The sequence below is a fragment of the Rhipicephalus sanguineus genome, chromosome 11 (assembly GCF_013339695.2).
Source record: "Rhipicephalus sanguineus isolate Rsan-2018 chromosome 11, BIME_Rsan_1.4, whole genome shotgun sequence".
NCBI classification, from domain to species: Eukaryota; Metazoa; Arthropoda; class Arachnida; order Ixodida; family Ixodidae; genus Rhipicephalus; species Rhipicephalus sanguineus.
The window spans coordinates 11487160-11510829 of NC_051186.1; the positions used below are offsets into that span (position 1 = coordinate 11487160).

A 23670-nucleotide genomic window follows, 5' to 3' on the forward strand; every position below is an offset into this window, starting at 1 on the left:
ATATCTGAGCATTACATCTCCATCCCAACAGATTCTGATAGCGTAGAGCCTGCTGCCCACTGCCTTTTTCGGAAACTTCTGATCGGCGTTAAGTAGTCTTCAAAGACTATGCTGAAATGTAGTGTCCTTTAGTCTGCTGTGTGCATATATCTTGTGTATGTGCATATTTTTGGAGTATTTTCTTTTTCAGTTCCACCTCTGCAACGCGGTGTATACATCGCTACAAGCTGCAAAGCTCTTTGCAAATAAAAACCCCACTATTAGGTGCGAGAAGCGGCGCAGCTCATTGGGGCATCCCGAAGAGTCTCGCCCAACGCTCCATAAATGGAAAGGGACCCCCACGAGGCAAGGGGCAGGCGGGCTGCCTTGCAAGCAGCTTTCTCCTGAGAAATTGGACGTGGTGCATGGTCAGTATTTCCCACGACGGCCTGTGTGCTTGGAGTGTGCTTACAGATTTTTGTTTCTTTTAGCATGCTTGTCCCACTGGGCCAACTCAACAAGGTGGACAAGGCTGCTGTATCACAAAAGGTGCTTCGCACTTTAAGTGAGAAAATCCGGGACGTGAAGAAAAAAACTGCGTTTTGAAAAGTAGGGTGGGGATTCAGGGCCGGCAGCTGCCCGTCCGGGGCTCACAGTCAAGAAAAAGGGTTGTGTTGTCATACGTGACTTCTCTTGCTGCATACCGGAGCTGCCCAAAAATGTCGGTGAAGGTGTTAAACGAACATACAGATAAGGCAGATGTTAGCTTGTCTGCGTATTTTTATGCTAATAGTGTTTTTATTAATTTCCCTCAACGTATATTCACCGCTGTAGAGCTTATACCCCTGTCACACGGGCACCCGTGAACTTCGTTTAACACCTTCGTCTGCTCGTCGAGGGAGATGCGCTTCGTGTCACACGGTCTCCATTTCGCCGAGTAAGTTAAATGGCGCTTTTGGAGAAGGGAGTTCGATGATGACCATTTGGCCTCGATGGAGCACTCTCGTTCCCAGATAGCTACTGCTACGAAGAAAACCGTGCTAGGGAAGTTGTGTTAATGAGCTAAATTATAAACTTTAACATTACACTTTTGTTTGGTGTAGCATTACACACCACGTGTAGTGTACGTTTTCATTCTATTATTAAGGACATCAACGCCTACACCCTCTACACCAACGCTTCTCCAAGCCGCCACCGGCAAGCGCTGTGCCATATTGTTTGTTTATACACGTGCGAGGCGCACGCTGGTGCACAGTGTAACAGAAATGGGCATCCCCAGCACCTCATCGGCCTCGTCGCTCGAACCATCAGCCGAGGAGCGCGAAGGTAGCATCACTGCGCAGCCGCGGTCAACGTCGACAGAGGCGGATACTTGGGTACTGATAAGATTGTGGGAAGACCACCTGCCGCAGCTAATGGGGGGGAGATGCACAACGCTAAGGTGTACGATGCTATTGCTGCAGCCCTTGCGCAGAACGGCATCAGGACTCGCCGACAGGTGCAGACCAAAATAGACAACTTGACGCAGAGATTACAGGTGAGCATCTTGCACTACGCGGAGAACGAGAACAGTTAGTAATGCGGGGTGTTATGGCGCAAAGCAGCAATGGCTGTGATGCGCCAGACACTAGGTGAATTTTAATAGGTTTAAGTTAAGAGCATAAAAACAACCTTTCGTTTACATTTTGTTTAAAAGACCTGTAGCTTCAAGAAACCCAAGAACGTCCTCTATGGGAATGATTGCATTTTCTGATAGCATTAACATTGGGTGGAGAAGTGTTCGTGTTTTGCAGAAGTCATTAAAACAATCGTGTCTTCTTTTTTCGAAAACTGGACATGTTATTAAGATAGATTACAGGCAGAGGTTGCTTGCAATGCTGGCATTGGGGCTGGTCTTCTCCTCGCAGTAAAAATTGTGGGTTAGGTATGACCTATCCACAGGCGACATAGTGTTACTTTGATAAAGCGCTTTTGCTGAGAGCATGACTTCCATTCTTGTAAAATAGGCTTGATAGTTTGAAGCTTGTTATGCACTTCAGACCGCCACTCTTTTTGCCATTTCGCCCTAAAGGATGTCCGGCATCGGTTAAAGTCTCTGAATGATAATTTATTTCTGCTATTTTATTGTGAACTGCCATTGCTGCTACCCTGTCTGGGTTTCGTTTCCTTGGATGCCAACGTGGCTCGGCACTTATACTAGACGGATTGTCTAGCCATTTTTCTCAGCTGTTTCCAGCATCTGTAAAATGTCCCCGAGAAGCAGTTCGCTTTCTGATTTTGTATGTAGGGCCTTTAATGCGCTAAGGGAGTCAGAGTATAGACCTTTTTTCGTGGGCGCCGCCATATTGTTTAGCGGGCGCCGCCATTTCTCGTCTGGCAACCCATCTGGCATGTGTAAAGTGAGCTAGAATAGGCTTTAGCATGTGCGAAGCTCCGAAGAAACATGCCTTGCACGTGACGTCACAGAGAGGTGCTCTGCGCTGGAGCCCCAACATGGCGGCCACCGTGACTTTTTTTATCTCATTAGAGTGTGTCAGTGCAGAGGAGGACATCCAGGTGTTCGGTCCCCGCGTTCTTTCGTGCTCTCCCCGCTTTCTTTTGTTCGCCAGCCGTGCCAAGGGGGAACACAAAGAGACACGGGGGTTTTGGTGTGAAGGATGCTTGGGTGCACCGGCACTAATCTGATGGCGAGCCGTCACCGTTTCTTGCTCGGCGCGTTCGAACGAAAGCTCACGGAGAGTCTCAACCCGCTGGTCCCCCAAGATGGCGGCCACGGTGACGTCAATGCAAAGTTTTAGTCATTTTTTTAATGTTCACGCGCTGAATTTCGATTGAAGTGACGCAGATTGTTTAGAGAAGGAGTCTGTGAGACGTTCCAACAAGGTTTAAACCGTTGAGGGTCAACTGTATTATTGTACGGTGCCGCGAACGAGTCCGACTTGGTCGATGCAATATATTTACAGCGCTGATTTTCTGCTCGAAGAACGCGCAATGTTTTCAACTCCTTTTTTCCGGAAAGAGCAGCAACACTTCGAGGGCACAGTGATTTTTTTTTTCTCGAGCTGTAATCATCCTCTTTTCTAACACAATTTTGCTTACGCCACGCCGTCGCATCGGCTACCGCTCTTACATGAAGCCGTGCGTTGACGCTTAGTGGTCAGTTCCATTTCGTGGCACGGACGGCTTTTGTTTGCTGCCTTCAAACTGTTCTCTAGATTGTTTTTCAACTCTGGAGGAGTGACCGGTTCTTACTCCCTCGTTTATTTTCTACAGGTGTGCACTTGAATACAGCTGTTTGCAGCTGGTACATCAAACGACGCTGACCTGCTTGAGCGTTTCCTTTTTCTTTGATAATCGCGATATTTGAGTGACTCGGCGCATTAAGATGGCTGGAGTTTCTGCTGGCAGTGAAACAAGCAGTGCACCCGATGTTCCGCAGTGCGTGCCTGTGTTGGAGCCTACGATCAGCCTCGGAGGTGAGTTGTGTGCGTGTGTTTTCAACCGAATGTACCGTTGCGAAATTCTCCCGGCAGATCGCGAAACTAAGCTGCAGATTACCAATTCAAGAAAGACTACAAGCCGATTACAGTGTGGTTTTCCGTTTTGTTTACAATGCACCGGTCTTCTACGATGCACCCAACCGTTTTGTGGAAATCGTAACCTGAGCTTGATGCCGCCGCTGTCTTTTATGCAGTGCCTATGAGATGTCCCACAGTAACAGAGCTTATTGCGAAGCACAAAGTTTTTGTATCATGCCAGTTATCTACGCTGCGAAGTGAGGGAGCTCTCAAGCGTGTGAATATCGCTGTATAAACTGCAGCAATCACCGTGTTGAGCCGAGCTACAAGGCTCACCGTTATATCTCGCACATCATAGCAAGAAATAACAATAAAGGGAAGCGAAAACAACATCGGTGGTTTATGCAGGTGTGTTCATGAGTGGCGCTAAGGTGATTTGAGCTTTTCCGTAAAGGGCCTTGCATGAGTGATTACAAGGTTTTTTTTTTTTGCCAATCTTCCCACATGCGATTGCAATTTGCACGGAGTATCGACATCTAACCTTTGATGTAGCACCAACGGCAGACAGCTGAGCACTTTAGGCTATGTTCATCGACAGCTGCCTATGCTTTCAGCTTTTTGTACCCCACGGTTGGGGCCAGGCTTTTTCTTGTTGGTGACAACATTTGCATTGATAATCTGCTTCTGGCCCAGCCAGACAAGAATGTTACCCCGTTTACCACTGCTAGCAACAAAACCAGATGCATAGATGAAACGCAATTTGTAGATGCACATAACAGTAGTTGGGGCTAAATCATTGTTGCCCTAACACTGTGTGGCATCACAGTCAAGAATGAAGCCTCAAAAAATGAAGCTGCAGAAGGGTCACATTTTTGCTTTGTTAGTAGCTGTATCATGAACCAACAACTTGTAAAATGTGTGTGTGATGATGCACTGCTTGTTACAGCAATGTAAGCATTGGGATAATGTATTTCAGTATATTGGAGACTAATCACATAGTCGCTGTATTTCATTACGTCAACACGTTCCTGCTTCAATGTTCAAACTAATTATTTCTTCTTTTTTACAGGTGACAAGTCTTACCAGCAACCAAGTGTGATTGCCAACTGGTGTGATGACATGAAAAAATTCGGCAGATCCCACGTACTGTGGGAGTCGATGTTATGCGAAGCATGCGGCGAGTTGGTGACTGTGGCGTAACTTTTTTTACTGAGCGACACGTTACAAAATGACGCTAAAGATTTGTATAAATTTTATACGCACACGTATATATGTTGAAGAGCCGCAAATGTGTTATATAACGAGTTGTTTACAGTTGGGTAATGCTGCCAATGGCAACATGGGTATTACCAACACCAGAAGCGGTAAGCTGATATGTAGTGCTTATTATACATGTACCGAGAACGCACGCGCATTTCACGAACCCGTGTGCATGTGTGCACGAAGTTCTTGACAGTTCTTGATCAAGGGCATCATCACCGTGATCAGTGAGCACCAGCAACTGGTCATGACTTGTTATAGGATCCGGTCGTGATAGTGGTGACGAGGGGTCCATGTGTAGTGAAGTATGTGGTATAGTAGAGCTGTTGGAATTCGTGGATGCGTCGGTCATTTCGTCGACAAATTGTCTGTCGACAGAGCCGGCGACATGTCGGAACCTGAAGCCACCCTTCGCGTTGGTGAGGTATAGGCCGTCGAGGCTGGTAGGCCTGGATAGTGCTACGTAGATCAACATCAGTGTATGGTGTTTGTCGTATTCGTAGACTACCTGTGCGTATGTGGCCTACGTAGCCTAGTCTACAAAGCGGCTGTCAATCAATCTGGCATCATCCTCGGTCAGCATGAGGCCATCGCCCAGCCTCGTGGGAAATGAAGAGGACACTGCGTCGTTCTGGTGGACGAAGGGCACTTTACGGTGCGGTGATGTGGATATCGTATGTAACTTTCCTTGATGTATTCCTCCGGGGTCGGGCAATTGCTTCAATATAGCTTGCTGAATCATAGAAATACAAAGGTAATGTTTATTAGACTGTGCTATAAAAGCGGAGCCAACACTGGAACTGCAGACGTTAATCGATATGACGCCTGTATCGTAGGAGTACACATCTATACGAGTATCATGTAGTGCTTATTGCTTTCTTGTAAAATTAGATAGCCAGCACCACAACCATAATTGACGTTGCACCGATATTACGCCTGCGTAGGCTGTTTTTCCAAACCAGTTTATAGACCTGGCGTGGCTCAGTGGTAGAATACCTGATTGCCACGCAGAATGCTTGGGTTCGATTCCTGCTGCGATCCTAACTTTCATTCTTTCCATTCGTTGAGTCAACGCTGCCGATGTTGGTTTTCCTTAACGCTGTAGCATTTAAGTTACCAATGTCTGTTCTCGCCGTTCCTGGGTAGATATAAACTGTCAATCACCTGTGGCGCATACCCGTACACCGCGGCCCGTGGTAAATGGGTATGTGCCACACGTGTCTAGTGAAAAGGGTTTGACGGCGTACGCGACAGGATTTTAACGTTATTCATGTCATGACCCGGCAGTCATATTCGTCAAATCCTCTTACCCTCCCATGCAAATTTTGGTCTACACCAAGTTAAGGAGGCGATGATGAGAGCACCCAGACGTAGGCGGCTAGATAGATACGCAGATAGAAACGCTCAAGGTGCCAGAGGTTCGCTAAGAAATGCTTCGCATTTAAAAGTGGCCACACGTACAAATGCCACACATAATTCACTACCTGCTTACAAACAAAGCTTGCGATTTGCGAGAAGTTAACTCATTCAGAAGTATGCAATCTTATACGTACTTAAAAAGTGGATGGGTCGCACGAGTGCTTCTACATGAGCTTGATGAAAGACGTGTGCTCCTGAAGTGTCAAGTGCAGGCATCACAGTCAATTAAAACACACCATGACGCATGGGTGTGCTGCCAACGCAGTGGAGAAGTCGAGAACAGTGGGTGTACGTGCATGGCTGGAAGAGGCAAAGTGTGTAGTCATGTTGGCGCACTTCTCTGGAAAGTGGACATGGCTGTATCACAAGGCCTGACAGGAGAGGCGTGTACCGACACATCAGCAACCTGGAACTGTGGAACAAAGAGGAACCTTGAACCAGCTGCTCTGACAGACATAAATTTTAAGGTACAGCTGAGGACTATCGACAATGACACCACCAAAAAAGCGATCCCATTTTTGCCACAGCTACTCGGTGATGATGCCGACGATGATAACTTCTACAAGAACTGCCCTTTCAAAGAGATTGTCAACGCTCCAGGTGAGAAATCTGCTTCACTTTCACATCTTTTAACGAGATTTGTGATAAGGGAAAAACTAACAAGTTCGCTTGTATCAGCATTAGACAAACTTAAGATGACTGCAGGTATTACACGGTGTTTTGCTTGTTTTGCAGTGTTCGTGACAGAAAAGCTTATTTAACAGCAAAGTTATTAGCAATGAACACGGCATGCCCTCAGAAGTGCAGTCAGTAACAGTTTTAACCAGGTTGCTCCATGTAGAAATAACATGCAGAAATAATTAGTATTTTAAAGGCTTTAGTGGGCATTGCATTTCATGGACGTTACCAGCATGGTCTCAACGATGTAACACAAGATAAAGAGGCAGATGGTAGTTTTTTTTCTAACTCGAACTATTTTAAAGTACATGTTGTACAACTAAAAAGACAGGGTGTGCAAACACACACAAGAAAGAAGTCAGGACACCACAAAACGTGAATAGTGGTAGTGCATGCGTGAGCCAACCGTCGATTAACTTGCATAAAGATAAAATCAAATGCCTTAACAGTTATCTTCCACGTAGACCGCCACGCGTGCCGGATTGATAGGTTCACCTGTTGCATGGGCAAGCGCAGATAAGTTTTCGTGCCTTCTTTCTTTTCAGCAGTTGCCCCGCCACGGTGGTCTAGTGGTTATGGCGCTCGACTGCTGACCCGAAGGTCGCGGGATCGAATCCCGGCCGCGGCGGCTGCATTTTCGATGGAGGCGAAAATGTTTGAGGCCCGTGTACTTAGATTTAGGTGCACGTTAAAGAACACCAGGTGGTCTAAATTTCCGGAGCCCTTCACTACGGTGTCTCTCATAATCATATCGTGGTTTTGGGACGTTAAACCCCAGATATTATTATTATCTTTTCAGCCGTTGTGCGTCTCTTCAGTTGTTAGTCGGCGTTTGTGGTGTCCCGACTTCATTCTTGTGTCCGTGTTTGCACGCCCTGTCTCTTTAGAATGAATACTTACCAACTAGCTCAGCCCTCTGTTATTATAAAATGTTGTACAACATGAGCCATTCTCTTTTTTGTTGCGCTCGTTAAAAGAGGTCCAGCCTAATCAGGTTTTTATTTGAGACACTGCAGAAGCATAATCATTTGAAACAAGCTCTGCCAGCTATATTTTGGACACATTCAAGTATAGCATGCAAATCACCATACTGAAGAGCCCATGCCACACAAGTCTATTCCAGTGCAGGCGTTAAGCATTTCCCCCAGGCTTCGTGGTACTTTTGCAAAAGTTATGTTCTATAAAGCTTAATATCTACTTGTTCTCACAGAAGCATATTCAGTTTTGTTTATCTTAAGAATGGAAGAAAGAAATACACATTCACATATTTCGAAACTGAAGCCCTCGTAAGTGGTATTTGATGTAAGGTCTAAAGAATGCCGGCTTGAAATGATACATAATGACATTTCGAGGCACGTTATTTTGCTTCTTGAGCATATCAGTAGGGTAGTGTTGCTGGCTTACGCAGTGACTGCCACTTGAAATTGGCATCCTGTAAACAAATGCTCTGTTGCAAGCCACAAAGTCTATGTTCCTTGCTGAAACGCGAAGCCGTGTTTAAAGGTTACATTTCTTGTGCCTCTTGCGTTGTGTTGTCTCAAGTTTTTCTGCAAAGCTGTACCAAATGTGTTGTACCATGAAAGTTTAACTGTCCCTTGCAATTTCATGCTTTGGTTTCAAAATTTGCATAACAGCATTGCCAACCTTTAACTAGACTTTTAAAGAATAGAAGTGCTGTTATGACACAGCTATACTGAAATAACTTCGCAAGTGAATACCACATTGCCATGTTGTGGTCTTTTCAGGCTACTGAACATCTTATGTTAGGGCAGTTGGCCTCAGAGATCTTTTTATTGTGCACTGACACTACTTTTTGCAGGAGCTTGTGTGACATCTGCATGGTTCATGTGTGTGAAAGTTTGTGTAGGCATGAACAATCACATTACTCTTACTGTGATTCTTAGATGTATGTATTTTTACTCAAGGTACCCTGCTTCATGCTACCATGACAGCTCCATTCAGCACAGTTCTCATAATAGTGCTGACAACTTGCCACATAGATGCGTGATGTGCAACGACTTTTATATGAAGCACATATTGCTTTCAGATGCTGCTATGGTTGCTTTAGAGATGTCAACAATAAATCAGGGGAATCATTTGTGGCATGTTTCCAGGCAGCTACGAATAACAGCCTCAAACGTTCACAGAATTCCCAAAAGGGCAACAACTTCAGTTGTAAAAGCTCTGCAATGCATCACTAACCCAAATTTTTATGGTAATGCAGCGACACAACATGGATTAAACCATGAAGCAGTGGCACGACTGCAGTTTCAAAAGGATTTTGGACTTGTTGTAGAGCAGCGTGGAATATTCGTGTGTAAGAAAAAACCATGGCTGTCGGCAACACCTGATGGAATTATTGAATCGCACTGTGCGATTCTTGAAATCAAGTGCCCATTTGCACAGGATTGCAAGGAAGTGATACGGCGTGAAAAGTATGATGTGGTGAGAAGGGAAGAACCTACATGTTAAATAAGAATGGCCCTAATGGATATTATTCCCAGGTACAGTTCACTATGCTGTGCACAAAGAAGCAGCACTGTTTTTTTTTTGCTTGTGGTCACCAAAATCTGCAATTCACGTAGAGGTACCATTTGACTTAAGTTATGTGACCCACGAAATGCCACGACTTCAGCAGTTTTATTTTTGTAAAATGCTTCCATGCTTGCAAGAAATGGAAAGCAAAGGTACACTTGATCTGAAAGAATATGGTAAAATAGCAGATATGTAAAACCAAGTGCTGTTTCACCTCTATGTGTTGCTGAAAATGAGGCCGCCCACTCACATGCACATGAAGTCTATGCAATATACTGCAGATTTGTTATACTTTTTGAAGTTCTGTCGCAATTTATTCGTTTATTCTGTGTTTTGAATTCCGAGCTTTGAGCCAGTCGGACTGAATATCTTTAAAGGGACACTTTAAGGTAGATAATGAATCAAGTGGTATTAATAAATAAAACCTACATCACCAAGAAGCTGAACAATGGAAAGTAGGAAGTAAGCTAAAGTGTAGAACGAGTGGTAATGCCTCCTTGAAAGTTTCTATACCATCTTTTTGTGTCCTCACAAGTGACATTGTAAATTTTATATGACTCCTTTCATTTAGTTCTTTCTTGATAGAAGAAATGTTCAGTTGCCATCGTAAATTAGCTGAATGCTAAAATGGGAAGTGTGGCTTTTCCATTGCTAAAATAGCCGACGTGCGTATAACAAAATAACTTAACATCTGATATCACCACGACGTACCAGTGGCGAGGTTTGGCCACCAAATTCAAGAAATCAGAGTGAGTGTCTCAACTTTCTCTGTTCATCACTAGCGTTTCTCGACTGACATTTCAAATGATTTCAACACGTTTTCACACATCTTAATTTGTTATTTTTCTAAAGTGTCCCTTAACATTGTGTGTTTGCTTGTGTGGATTGTTTTGATATTCAACCTGACACAATTGCTTATAAATAAACAGTGTAAGTGCAATGTTAGGGTTTTGAAGCTGTATGTGAGTAAGCTAGATGTGTTGCAATAAGTGTACAGTGCTAAGCCACACACTTAAAGGAACTGCCAGTGCACCTGTGTTTGGCAGTATTTGTTACGTTCTGTGTTTCACTGGCACAATATGGTCCAAGTTTCTATGTGACCCTTGGACACATAATTGTCAATTAAAATATTTGATCAAGGCACACTGGACATTAATCAAGTTCAACATTTAGATTATGCCTAATCACGAACTTTTCCTATTTGTTGTGACTTTGTGGAGCTCACACAAACAATAATAAATAACAATTTGGTTGTGGTTTTTATTCACAGAACATATTTACAAATATATGATGCAGCAGCTGCTTGCAGTTACTGGTTTGACTTTGCAATTAATGGTGCCTTTAAGTTGCACAGGCCCGCACACACAAATATCATTTCATCAATCATATTTCTGCACTTGATACTTAAGGCACTCTTGAATATCCGGTATGTCTTCATCCTATTGATCGCCCTCTCTACGTGTATGCGTACGGACGCAATGCGTCGGGTTGACGTCACCTCCTGCTCGGACAGTTGGCCCTTCCCTGAAATGCATGATAATTCAGTATGAATGTTAGTCTCTGCTTGTGTAATGTACACTTCGTACACGTTAAAGAATGTCAGCTCGTAGTTGCGCATTGCTTCGATGTTAGTGCCCATGCCCGCTATCAAGTGTCGCGATTTGCTGTCGCTCGGGCAAGGCGCTGCAGGTAAGGCTAAGGAACACGTGAAAAAATATGCTCTCTAAGGACCCCCCGATTGAGAGGACAGGGGGTCCCTTCAGAGTGGTCGCATAGATTATGCGACGAGAACTGCCGTAGAACACTGGTCACAACCTGATCTTGGAAAAAAAAGGTAATTTATCACCAGTAATCGATTACTTGTAACGTGTTACGTACAACTCTGATGGTAACTAACATTAGTGTTCAGTGCTGAACTTGGGAGAAAACAAAGGTGAGAGAGGCGAGCGCGCAGGAGTTTGAGCAGCATAAACAGATCAATAATAAAATACATTTTTGTTTATTAATGTGACCCCGCAAAATAAACTTGGTTTAGCACGTTTTAAATTGGCCACGGATTGAACAACAAACGTACTTGATAGGTCAATCCAGAGGTGTCAGGTGTGCTTACACATGGCTCAGTCTGCACAGGCTCAGCTTCATCTGTGCCAATCACGACCTTCATGGTGCCAAACTACGGTGAAAGAAACATCGAGATAACACAATATCAAGACACTGACAATAATGGCTTGTCTCTTCGTGTACATAATTTAGTCAATGAAGTTCAAAAACAAAGGAGCTTGTGCATTACTAACGTCAGCCACGACAATTTCTTGCAAGTTTAGCAGTGTGATTGGAGCCCTGTAAGCTAGTGTTGAAAAAATGGCGGAGTGCTTTCCCGCGCACAGATAGGTAATACTGCTGTCACATGATCTACAGTCCGAATCACACTTGTGCAGAGCGGTCGAGCGCGGCTGGGGCGCTGACGCCGTCCTCAGCTGCTACCTCGCATCAGCTACAAGTTTTCGTTGATGCTTGAAATAGAGCACAAGAACCTAGCCACTCGTATGCCTATGCTTGCTATCATTACGGCGTTGGTCTCTGCTCTTTTTGTGCAAAAAGCGGCGGCTGAAGAGATTGACTGGCCAATCTAACAAGTCTGATTCGGGCTGCACTCTCCGCTGCGATCGAGCCCGATTTTTTGAAGCTATTGACTTATTTGCGCAAGATGAGGAAAGGAGTCAATCACCGCCGAGAAATTAAAATCCAGATAGCGCTTGAACACGATCGAAAGTGCACCGTGTGTCGCTGCACGGCAGACTATTTGGTGACCTACCCTTCGTTTCTTCGTAGGCACCAACTCGTGCTTCACTATTTGTCGCCGCGGTACTTTGACCTGGGATAGATAGAAATATTACATGGGAATGTTCATCGGAGAAATGTTGTTGTTGGAATAGCTGTAGGCTACGTACCTTCCGTTCATAGCCGAGGCGGAGCATCGGCGTCGAGGTCATTGCGCTTCGTTTGCCAGAAAAGAAGTGCTCTGAACAAACCCGAGAACTCGCGGAAGGTACAAAGTTTTTCCTGTTTAAGCTTGCAAGCCATAAACGCCGCTGCTCTTCGTCAACAGGAAAACGATGTAACTTGAAGAGTCCGCAGCCACAAAGACTGCGCGCTTGGTGATGCACATCACATGTTTCTTCCAACAGCAGTTTCCTTTTTCTGTAGTTGTTACTACACCCAAAAACAGCACAGTGGTTCCCTGTTGACCTATTACAGTAAACTCTCACTTGTACGAACGTCGGTTTAACGAATATTTCGGAATAACGAACTTTTAGAAAATCCCCGGCGATTTTCTTATGCATTCTATGCAAAAATTTTTCAGTTAAACGAATTTTCAGAATAGTGAACTTTTCAGTTGAACGAACTTGATCCGCGGACCCAGGCTCATTTTTTTAAATCAATTCAACAAAGTTTTGTGCACTGCAGCACTGGCATAGCCGATGCGAGCAGCCACTAAATCGCCCATCCATCGGCGGCGGCGCGACATCGCTTGTGCATGCAGCGTCACCGAGGCAAAGCGGCCGTGCGGGTGGCGAAAACGAGCCACGTGCGCATCAGTTCGCCCCTTCTTTTGTCTGTCTCATCGGCATCATCGGTATTGTACGGCCATCTTCATTTCGGGAAGCAACAGCTGGACGTTGACAGTAGTGCTTCATTTGAGGACTATGTGCAGTGTGACAGTGATCTTGTCACTTGTGCAGAACTATCTGATTTGGAAATTGTTTCGAGTATTCGTCCGGAACCAGAAGAAGAGTGCGACGAGGAAGTCGTAACGGCTGAGGCAGGTTCAAATTCTGTAACTCTAGCCGAGGCGGTAGAGTATGTTAGAAAGTTGCGAGATTTCGTGTCTCAGCAACAAGCTGTGCCAGAGGCAGTGCACAGAAACGTAGACTCTCTGGAAAGCTTTGTTTCTTCTTGCGCTTTAAGGGCATCAGTCCAAATGAAAATTACAGATTTCTTTTCAAAATAAAATTGCATTTCACACTTTTGACTCTAATGTCTGCTGTGCCCAATGCTGCTCCATATTCTAGTGAATATTCAGTTTAGTGAACTTTCAGTTAAGTGAACTATTTCCTTGGGTCCCTTGAAGTTCACTCAATTGAGAGTTCACTGTACTGGCTGACATGACAATGAAAGAGAAAACTATCCGCAGGTTGACCTAAAACACGCAAAAATTGCTCCACAACGACACACATTCCAGCATTAACACATGCACTCCAAGCCGGATCGCACGAGCCAGTAAGGAGGAAAGCGTGGTTGCCAGACCTTTCCTCCTCGCCCGATGCAACGATCTATACTACTGCCTTTTTGTGGTTTCTAGGACGAGACGAGAACAGGGGCGCATGAGGCAGCCAGAGTGTGGCACAATTGTGAATGTAGTGCCTTCCTGCGGCGATACATAATTGAACATCGCCATGCGACCGGGCGGAGTCGGTAAAATTATTCGCAGGGCGTTATCCACTGCTCAGATGGATCGTGCCAAACTAGGGACAGCCTGCATAGCGTACCTCTGCGTGACAGCCATGCCGGAGCGAACGCCGGCTGCATTGGCGGCTGTTGTGAGGGGAAGTCGCAGTGTATGCGCTTACATGGCGTGTATATATAAGTGAGCGAGTGTTGATCCATAAGCAACACAAGGTCATGCAGTGCAGTGCTTAAGGTGAGGTGAGACTGAAAAAGAGTTTCAAAGTTTGGCTGTACAGCAGTGGTAATACAAGCTATGGCTATAAAAGTAGCAACGTATTTTTAAGGTAGACGCAGGTTGCATTAGAGCTTTTTAGTTTCAAATTGTTTCGTATTTCTTTATTTTTGTTTTTCTACATATGTACTTTCTTGATAAGATCGGCTATTTGCTCAGAATTGCACTTTTGCATAAAGGTAGCTACTAACGCTTTAGAAAAGTGGAAGTAAAATCGTGAGCGTACAACAAAAACTAGATTTTGTATGTTTTTGTACGTTTGTCGATTATGAAAATTGCCACTTTTTATGAATGTTTTTTTTACTAAAAATACAAATGCACCTAGGCCAGTGATTCTAGTACCACTCATGTAAATGCTACAAATTAACACATGCGAAAAGTTTTGTTTGCTTACGCCCGATAATTCCCAAGAAAAGGGTACGCAAATGATAAAAATGTTCTTTTGAGAAAAACACAGCAATAACGTCGAGGTACGCGCACATTTACTGTCAACGTGTCAAAGAAAAAGGACCAAAAATATTTTTGAAACCGCGAATGCTCAAGTGTGACATATTTTCTGAAAGATAAAGAACTTCTCTATCAGGTGATTGCAAAATCTCAAAATTGAATTTTTTGACCAAAGTAAGTCGCAATCAGGCGCGCCAGTTTGATACAGCAAAGTGTGGGCATGTCTTCAGATTGTAAAACATCTGTACACTGGACTACGCTTTCGCTGAATATGCGCACCATATGTTTTCGGCCCTTTTGAGTAGCTTGCAAAGTTGTGTTCACGGAGTTTTCGGTATTTTTCGAAATTGGGCGAAAGCACTGATCTTCGGATCACTGCTGTCACCAGAATTCTGGTCTTTGTCTTCCGTACTCGAGAGCTGCCAACTGAATGCAGTTTGGATACCCAAATCTTGAGTCTCCGTTCCTAAAGAAACTGAGATGATGACGTAAACAATTATATCGAAATAACAGTGTAAATAGAACGAGCGAGTGGGTGTTGATGTATAATCCATCTCAGCATGTCTCTACATATTACAAGCATTTGCGAAGTAGTATGGTATCAACCATTCGTATAGTATGTGCAATTCTCCGAGTTGTAATAGTCGCTTTCTGTGCTTCCAGGAGAGAGTCACGACTACACACCACAGGGTCCTCGCCATCTCCCTGGCCGTTCTTTTCTGAAATACACAGGTTCTTGGAATCGCTGCCTGCGCACGATCGTTCCCTCGTTCAAAAGAGCTCTTGCTCTCCTAATGAAACTGTTGAGATGGTAAGCAGTGCAAACATACGTGATGCTTTTACCCTTTATGGAACAGAAGCACTAAAATCTAGATTTTTCGCGTTTTTCATGAGTCCCAAAATTACTTTTTATAGACACATTTTGCTAAAGATCTATGAAAACTGAACAACCATCACTTAATAAATGGGATATGTAGGCATGTATGTTCAGCAAACCATCTGCAGCGATGGCAGGCGCTTTCTCATATGACTTTAGCGCAAGGTTACATTTATGCTTGTGATAACTATGGCCTGGAGTTGTGCAAACTTGTGTTCTGTAATCGCAATGGGAGCTGTGTTTGCTCACAAAGAACTCATATGCTATGCAGTCTTTCATGCTATAGATGTCCTGTATTTGTGAAGCCAGTAGAAAGCGGTTAAAGCTAATACCCTTGTTACACAGCACATACGTCATTCGCAGTGATTGTGAATATGTGTTAATTGATCGCCTTTTTGTTGCTGCTACAAGGGCAGAATGAATGATGTTCAGAACAAAATTGGCATTCGCCCATTGAATACGTTTCCTGAACTCATGCAAGTGCAACATAAGTAATCTCGACGACAGGTACTTGGAAAAAAAATTACGAAATTGATAGCTTAATGCGGAATTAATCAATGGCTTTTGTTAACTTTTTGATAAATTTTGACGTACAGAATGACAGTTGAAGCAACTTGTGCAACTATATTCTTCTTCCTGATTGCGACTCGACGCCGCCTCCCGTCAGCCACGGTTTACCAACGCTCATCTGTTCCTTGTTTTTCACTTCCTCTTTTTTGTTTGGTAAAGTCGTGCTGCAGTAGCAAGGTTGGAATTTTCCACGCAATATCTATCGGCCAGCCATGCAAGCAAATTTTAAGTTTCATCAGCGGAGAATAATAAGAATCAGAAAGTACACTGGACTGAAGACAAACATTGACATCCATGGCAAACGCTATTTTCTACACCCATGTAGACCAGAAACCAAGGTCATAACGACATTCACTTTGAATATAATTTACTGAGACTGACATTACATGTGCTGGTGTGACAGGGGGGTACAAGACACTTTGCTTCGGTATGCTTAAAGGACCCCTGACACCAAAATTGAAACCTCGAGAGTTTGTGTTGTTTGACTTTCCTGTATATGGGGCACATCTGACCGATTATTAGTGACGAACGTTGCTTTTAAGATATCTTAATTTGGTTTAAGTAAGCGTGAGTGCTCATTTGAGTTAGCTGCACCTCGCGACATCCTGGGTGTGACCTAGATAGAGGCCCCGCGTGACCTTCCACGAGTAAAGCAAGTATCGTGGACGTCACAGAAGGTTTTGCGGGTCGCACGTGCACAATAGGACGACTGGCACCCCCGGCGAGGCCTATTGTTCCGCACCCCTCTCGCTTTGTTGTTGGCCCATACGAGGCACCCACAACGTTTCAATCTCTACCGCGCGCGAGGCCCCGATTTGAAAACCGCGCTTTCAACGTCACCAACAGCTTGAGTGCACGTGGGTCTTTGACGCTCCCCCGCATGGGGCGCTAGTTTCTTGTGGTATTTAGGCGGGTGTTTTTGAAGTGATGCTAAAATGGTCACAATTAACTGTGCTATAATTAGTTATACGATACGCTAGAGCATTCACGATTTAACTTTGGGATTACCAGACCAAGCTACAAAGTACAGTAAAAAAGTCATCAACAAAAATTTTTGCTGTCAGGGTCCTTTAAACTAATCATCATAAATGTATCTTAGCCTTTCATGTGTAAAAATTAAGTTCATGCTGAAGGACCAAGAAATGAACATTTAAGCTTTTCTTTTCTTCCTCAATCAGTCTTTGCGCACTAATGTGTAGTCGACAACTGATTCAGTTATTCAAGGGATTAACGGTTTCAGAACTACTGTTCTAAAAGCTGCTAGTCAGATTCACACTACGAGAATGTCACCAGAGGGAAGCTCTGGGGAAATAGAAGGCTAATGATCGTTTCGTCTAGCACATTATCATTGTGGCTTTGTGTGTGTCAGGATATCATAACGTATGCCTGAAAAGGGCCAGTTGATGTGTGGGTTGCACAAAGATTTTTTTTATTCATTCCAGATCATTTCAAGCATGGAGAACTGGTACATCTGCAGATGAACAGACAGATATGCCGGAGCCTTCAAAAGCTAGCCAAGAGCATGCCACAGCACAGAGCGTACCAGAAGCAAGAACGTACCAGAGGCACAGAGCACACTACAGCAGAAGCGCCGTCCGGCAAAACGAAAGAGGGTGTCTGCCACAGAAATGGTTTCACACACCTTGCTGAGCGCAGCAAAGCAAACTAATAGCTGCCTTGGAAGATGCCACAAAATTTGAGCAAGTTTTGCGCGAGCGCCAGTGAATGTGCAGAAGTTGATGGACCTGATGTCTCAATTTTTTAATAAAGACCAACCAATGGAACTTTTTCACGTCATGTCTTGGCTATTGGTTTATCTGTTGACGGAAAGGCATGGCAAGTGCAGCACGAATGTTCTTGCCAGTAGCAACGTGTGCATCTATGGTGGGCGCTGGTTGCTGAATACTCAGTCATGCAGCTGGGATTCTTGATCCATTGCTGTGGCACAGTGTCATTGTAGTGCTCACAATAATACTGAGCACACAACATGCCCTTATACTTATCGGCACATGGCTGATGTCGCACTTCATCCGCTTCATTATGAGCCCTTAAACGGGCTTTCAGCCGTCCAAAGGTATTTTCCACTATTCTGCGAGTTTTTGAGAATTGGTAGTTGAAATGTTTCTGCTCATCAGAACAGCTTGTGCTGGCAAATGGCCTCATTAAATTCGGTGTGAGGGGAAACGCCTCATCACAAAGTATCAGTGGCGGCACAGCCACGTTGCTTAATGTAGTTTTTGGCCTCCTGAAGGTGGGTCCTTCAATCAGGCGCGACAGTTTGACTGATGATACACATGTGCATCATGACATCTTCCTGGAGACCCAACGTTGATGAACCGGAACATGTAGTTGTGGTCCACCAGTGCGAGAAATATCACACTGTACCTGGAAGACAATGAAGTATCAATGTCAATGGTCAACAGGAAGAAAAACTGGATAACTTATGCTAAGAAGCACCCATCGCAAAGCAGCATTTGTAGGATATTCTCAGCGAGTAGGCGATGGCGACGCTGAAACGTCGCCAAGATCTGATGTTTCCAACCGTGCGTTGCCGTATGTTTCAGACGACGAAGCCGGACCCCTTGCAAGCGTCGGAGGCTGGAAGACTTGCCCGACGAGAAGACCTTGGAGCCCAGTCCAGGGCCCAGCGGATACAGGGGGGAACAAACTGATCGGCCGAGGACGACGACACCTACCGTGTGCGAGCTGCACCTTTTCCCGACTGGCTGGACGTGGACGCGGCGGTCTTTGAGGAGCCGCTCCAAGATCCGGATCCGTCTTTCTCTACGACCTGTAGTGTTCTTTTTACTGTATGTTGTGTCTTTAGAACTGTATTTCTGAATAAATGTGTCTTAGATTGGCGCTAAGTATTTAGAACAAGGAATTAGGCTTTCTGTAACACAGATAAATAAGTGTACGGACAAAATTGATTCACTACAATATTGCACCTATGAAACATTTGTGTAAACACAGAGATATAGAACCTAGGAAACACAGTCATTAGCAAAGTATAATTTAGGATATCAGCTATGATTTAGCAACAAGAATAGATGTCAGCACCGGAGCTACGAGGCAAATCCATATGAAGTATAGTTTGAACAGCAGCTCAGCGTTATGTTATAAAAAAGAGAAACAGACTGTGCACAGAGGCGTGCGCATGTGTGGGCGACACCCCCATCCCCCCTCAATCAGCTGAGGGGTGCGCATGCCTATTCCATACCTTTATTTAGTCGGACCTGTCTCCTCATCGTTTAAGGTGCAAGTTTACCAAGGGGAAATCCGGGCACGTATAATGTTTCTGCCTGCGTGACACCATACATGGCTGTGCTACGCTTTATCCTCGCCCTTCCGTTTCTATGCTCCTCACCTGCAATGAAACCCGCACTGTGTGAACTGCGACGCCGACCACGCTGCGTATTTACGCTCTTGCTGAAATTGGAAAAAAGAAAAAGACATCATATCACTGAAGGTCTGAGAGAATATCTCATTCAAAGAAGCACGCAGAAGGTGTTCGCCCTTTCACGGTCCAACCTATGCTGATTCGGCGCGTCAGGGGGCAGCGTCGCGTCGGCCACCGCCACTGTCCCAGCTCACGCAAAGTGATCCACCGGCCGTGGCGGCAGCCCCCGTGGTGGCAGCAGTTAAGTCTGCTCCACCTACCAAGCCACTGATCCAGGCGACTCCGGGGTCGTCGGGTCTCACGACCACGCCTCGCCAGGCGAGGTCGCAAAAACGAACCAATAGCTCGAGTACGCGGGGGTCCAGTGCGTCACACCAGGCAATGGACAACTCCGGTGCTTCTAGCGCCGAAAGAGCGGCGCAGCTCCCTGGAACATGCTAAGAAAACCAAAACGCCGATAACGGAGCCCGACGACGGCCCTGATACTTGAGTTCCAACTTTCCGCTTAAACAGCCACTTTCGCACACACAGCACTTTTCTAACTTCCAATATGGAAACACAAATACAATGGAACGTCAGATGACTCCTTAGAAATGTCGACGATGTCCCAAGAACTTCTACACAAAACACTTAGCAAATGTGCTGTGTGTACAAGAAGCGCACTTAAAATCCAAACACACCAACTTTCTACGCAGTTACATCACCTTCCGAAAGGACCGGGATGATGCCATGGCCTTATCCGGTGGTGTAGCCCTTGTAGTTAATGAAGGAATAGCATGTACACACTTACCAATCCAAACGTCTGTTGACGTAGTGGCTGTTCGAGCAGTTCCTTTGTACAAATTCGTCACCATTTGCTCTCTTAAGAAAACTCCGCATCACCCACTGAATAAACATGAATTCCAGTCCTTAAGAGATGAACTTCCAGAACCGTATCTGGTCCTTGGGGACTTTAATGCACACAGCAGTCTATGGGGTAACTCTAGCTGCGACGCACGAGGTCGTCTAATTGAACAATTCCTTTTCTCTTCGGGCACATGCTTCTTGAATCAAAAAGAGCCAACATATTATAGACCCGTAACAATACCTACTCGTCTATAGATCGCAGCATTACATCTCCATCGCTTGTATCCTTACTTAAATGAAAAGTCATAATCCTTACGGAAGGGACCACTTCCTATAGTTCTGAGCGCACAAATAGTGAATGAATGTCCCCCACAGGTTCCCAAAAGGCACATTGACAAAGCCGATTGGGAACAGTTTCGTAAGATTGCTCTCTTAAGTTGAACAGACATGTGTGATTTAAGCATAGGTGCAGCAGTAGGCGACAGCTTTTTTTATTAATGTTGCCACCAAATGTACCCCATAAACAAGTGGACTGTCTGGCAAACGACGTGTCCCGTGGTGGAACAATGAATGGCGGAATGCGCGCAAAAAACAAAGCATGGAGGTTGCTTCGGGTGTCTCCGACAGCCGAGAATCTCGACAGTTTTAAGAACAGAAAATCTCAAGGCAGGAGAACGCGCCGACAGGCACGAAGAGAAAGTTGGCAGAAGTTTAACGGGCATCAATTCGTATACACAGCTGGCGAAGTTGGACAACCATTCATTAACAGGCCGGTCACTGAAACATTTCCCATGTATGGCTAGCCTAATCATCCCATATCACTTTTTCTTAATAACTTTTTATATTGAAGGCATTATTTTTGTAGTCGCATATGTAGACCACCACTGCTGCCAAGGCCTAAAGTTACTTATCTGAAAAAAAAAATTTTCCTTTCTCCAAAACCTTATTTTTCTATCCAAAAAGCATTTTTGCCTGCTCCAAAAAATGCTGCAAAATAACCTAGGCAAGCAGTATCATCAAATCTTCGTGTCAATGCATTATGCAGAAACAATATTCAAGCATATTTCTGACGCATATGCTATGTGTAAATTCTATGTTTCATAACGTCGCACCTGTCTTCAGCAAGAATGCATCAAAGAAGTTTCCCATGTAACATTTCTAGTTTGTGTATAGCCTGCTTGTTTTAAACTTGTCGAAGACATATTGTTCCAGATAAATTTAAAAAGAAGGCATGACAAATTGGGCTTTGCTAACACATACATGTTCACTGAACTGTTATTTTGTTTTTTCCGTTGCAGCCTACACTTGCTCCCTGTACAAAGTGAGCGTGAAGGAGATCCGGACAAGCCTGTCATCGAAGCTGGCTCGCGGACAAGTTGGCTGCTGATCTACAGCAGCTGTGCATGGCGTCAGTTTCCTGTAGAAGGGGAACTGCACTGAGAGCATCGGAGTGGGCACTCCAGTCCACCTGGTTGCTGCATTCTTCGTCACTTTAAAATTGAACTTTCAATGTTGCGATAAGACACGTTATTCGCTATTTTATTTTCACTTTAATATTAACTGCACATTTTATTGTAATATATTTTTGTAACCTTGCTTGTTTCATTGTCTTCCGGAAATTCATTTCGTAATGCAATCGTGTGATTCCTACTGATACTGAATCACTTAATTTTGCTAATAACTAACCGCGCGTGATATTTTACAGTGATACTTAGTCATATTGAAATTCCTTAATGATAACTTGCTGAAGGCATTCTGAAATTTTGAAACTTAGGTCCAGCCATAGGGGTATGAATGGTGACGACTGGGATTTCATCCCGCGACATTCGGTTTAGCAGTCAAGGGTTCCGTGAAGTGTGTGGGCTATTGTATACTGTTTCATATGATGCATGCTAATATGCATACATCATTTGCACGCATCAGTTTGGTGCTAACCAGGCATCTTTGGTAGTGCACTGACGTTCTTAATTTATTGAAATATTTATTGATTTTAAAGTGTATTTATTCTGAGTTTGTTGTGAAGTTACGATGTTCCTTCTTTCACTCTGGAATGCTACATAAATTTGTAACTGACCCATAAATTCCAGCAAGGCACTCCGATACATTTTCATTATGGTACACCAGATGGCTGATTTAGGTGTGCAAAGCTTATCTAGCAGCCCATGGTTTTTACAAGACCTTCCAAAGTGCCTCTTCGTCATAAATTACTGTCGTGATGAGTTTCTTAGAACATTTTTCTTGCGTTTTTCAGAAATGAATTTACTCTCTGTTATTGAAAAAGATGCTAAACAAGCTAAAGCTTTTAAAATGTAAATGGTGTGTTCAGGCTTTAAGGGGTTAAGGCTCAGCTGTTATTCTTACTTTTTCTTTAGGCGGCAACAGATGTACATTGCGTGTTTGAATACTTTTATACAATGCTCTCAACTTTACAGTGTAAATGATAATAAATGAGTAATTTTGCAGTTTCGTGTACATGTCCATGCACATCCGAATTATGGCAGCCGTATTATGCTGCATCATGCAGGCAATCTAATGACCTCATTTCTGGTCTGCATAAAAGGTAGCTACTTATAGGACACATACAGGATGGACACTTTGAGGAGACAGAAAGGCAGCGGCCAAACTGCGACAGTTGGGAGACATACAGGTCGCGTCCTCATGCTGCCTCAGGGAACCATACAGTAGAGGACATGACCATTTTCATAACGGCAGACGATGAGCGCATCAGCTCACCCTATTGATCCGAAAGATGCGGTGATGGTTGCACTTCCCGCAGCTCTCCGTGCAGTACTGGAAACGGTGACTTGTGACTGCCCAGTACGCGAAATGTGCGCCGAGGCTCTGGCCGACAACCAACCCGTCGTCCTACATGGCTAGTTCGCAGAAGACGCCACGGCGCGGATTATGCAGTGAAACGTCCAATCCCTCCGCTGTCATCACCCTGAGCTCTCCCTCTTGCTATTAGGGCGCGAATGTGATGTCCTGGCATTTCAGGAAACACGTACGCGAAGGAGGGCTCAACCAACCTGGATACGTGGCGTACCACACTACCACTGCAGCGGAGCTCGGCTCTCCGGAGACAGTGCAGATGACAAAGTGGCAACTTCGTTTTCCATTTAAGGACTCTCGTCGCCGTGCATGACTGCGAAATTTCGCTGAGTTTTTCACAACAGTGTCTGCTTTTTGCTGTACGTTTTTTACGAATCTTCAGCAGTGCTTCAGGGTCACTGCATTTTGCAAGTCTGCGTCGGGTCTGGCTCCAAAGAGTCAGCAAAGATCCTTGGGGGCCATTGCTTCGGGCCACCTCCGATACGATGTTCTGCCGCCTGGAATTCACAATGTTTTGGACGCCAGATGAGCTGAACAATCGGAGTGTCACCGGAACTTTGTCTAACAAGCC

General features: G+C 44.6%; 1 protein-coding gene across 1 annotated transcript in view; it reads left to right on the forward strand.

Annotated features, from left to right (window-relative positions):
• LOC125756381 (uncharacterized) overlaps positions 1 to 21657 on the forward strand; it is a 47805-nt gene extending 26148 nt beyond the window's left edge. The window contains exons 2-3 of the mRNA XM_049411061.1: positions 18589 to 18800; positions 21569 to 21657. Coding sequence (XP_049267018.1) covers positions 18589 to 18800; positions 21569 to 21657 — 301 coding nt within the window. The remainder of the gene's footprint in view (positions 1 to 18588; positions 18801 to 21568) is intronic.
• The last annotated feature ends 2013 nt before the right edge of the window (positions 21658 to 23670 follow it).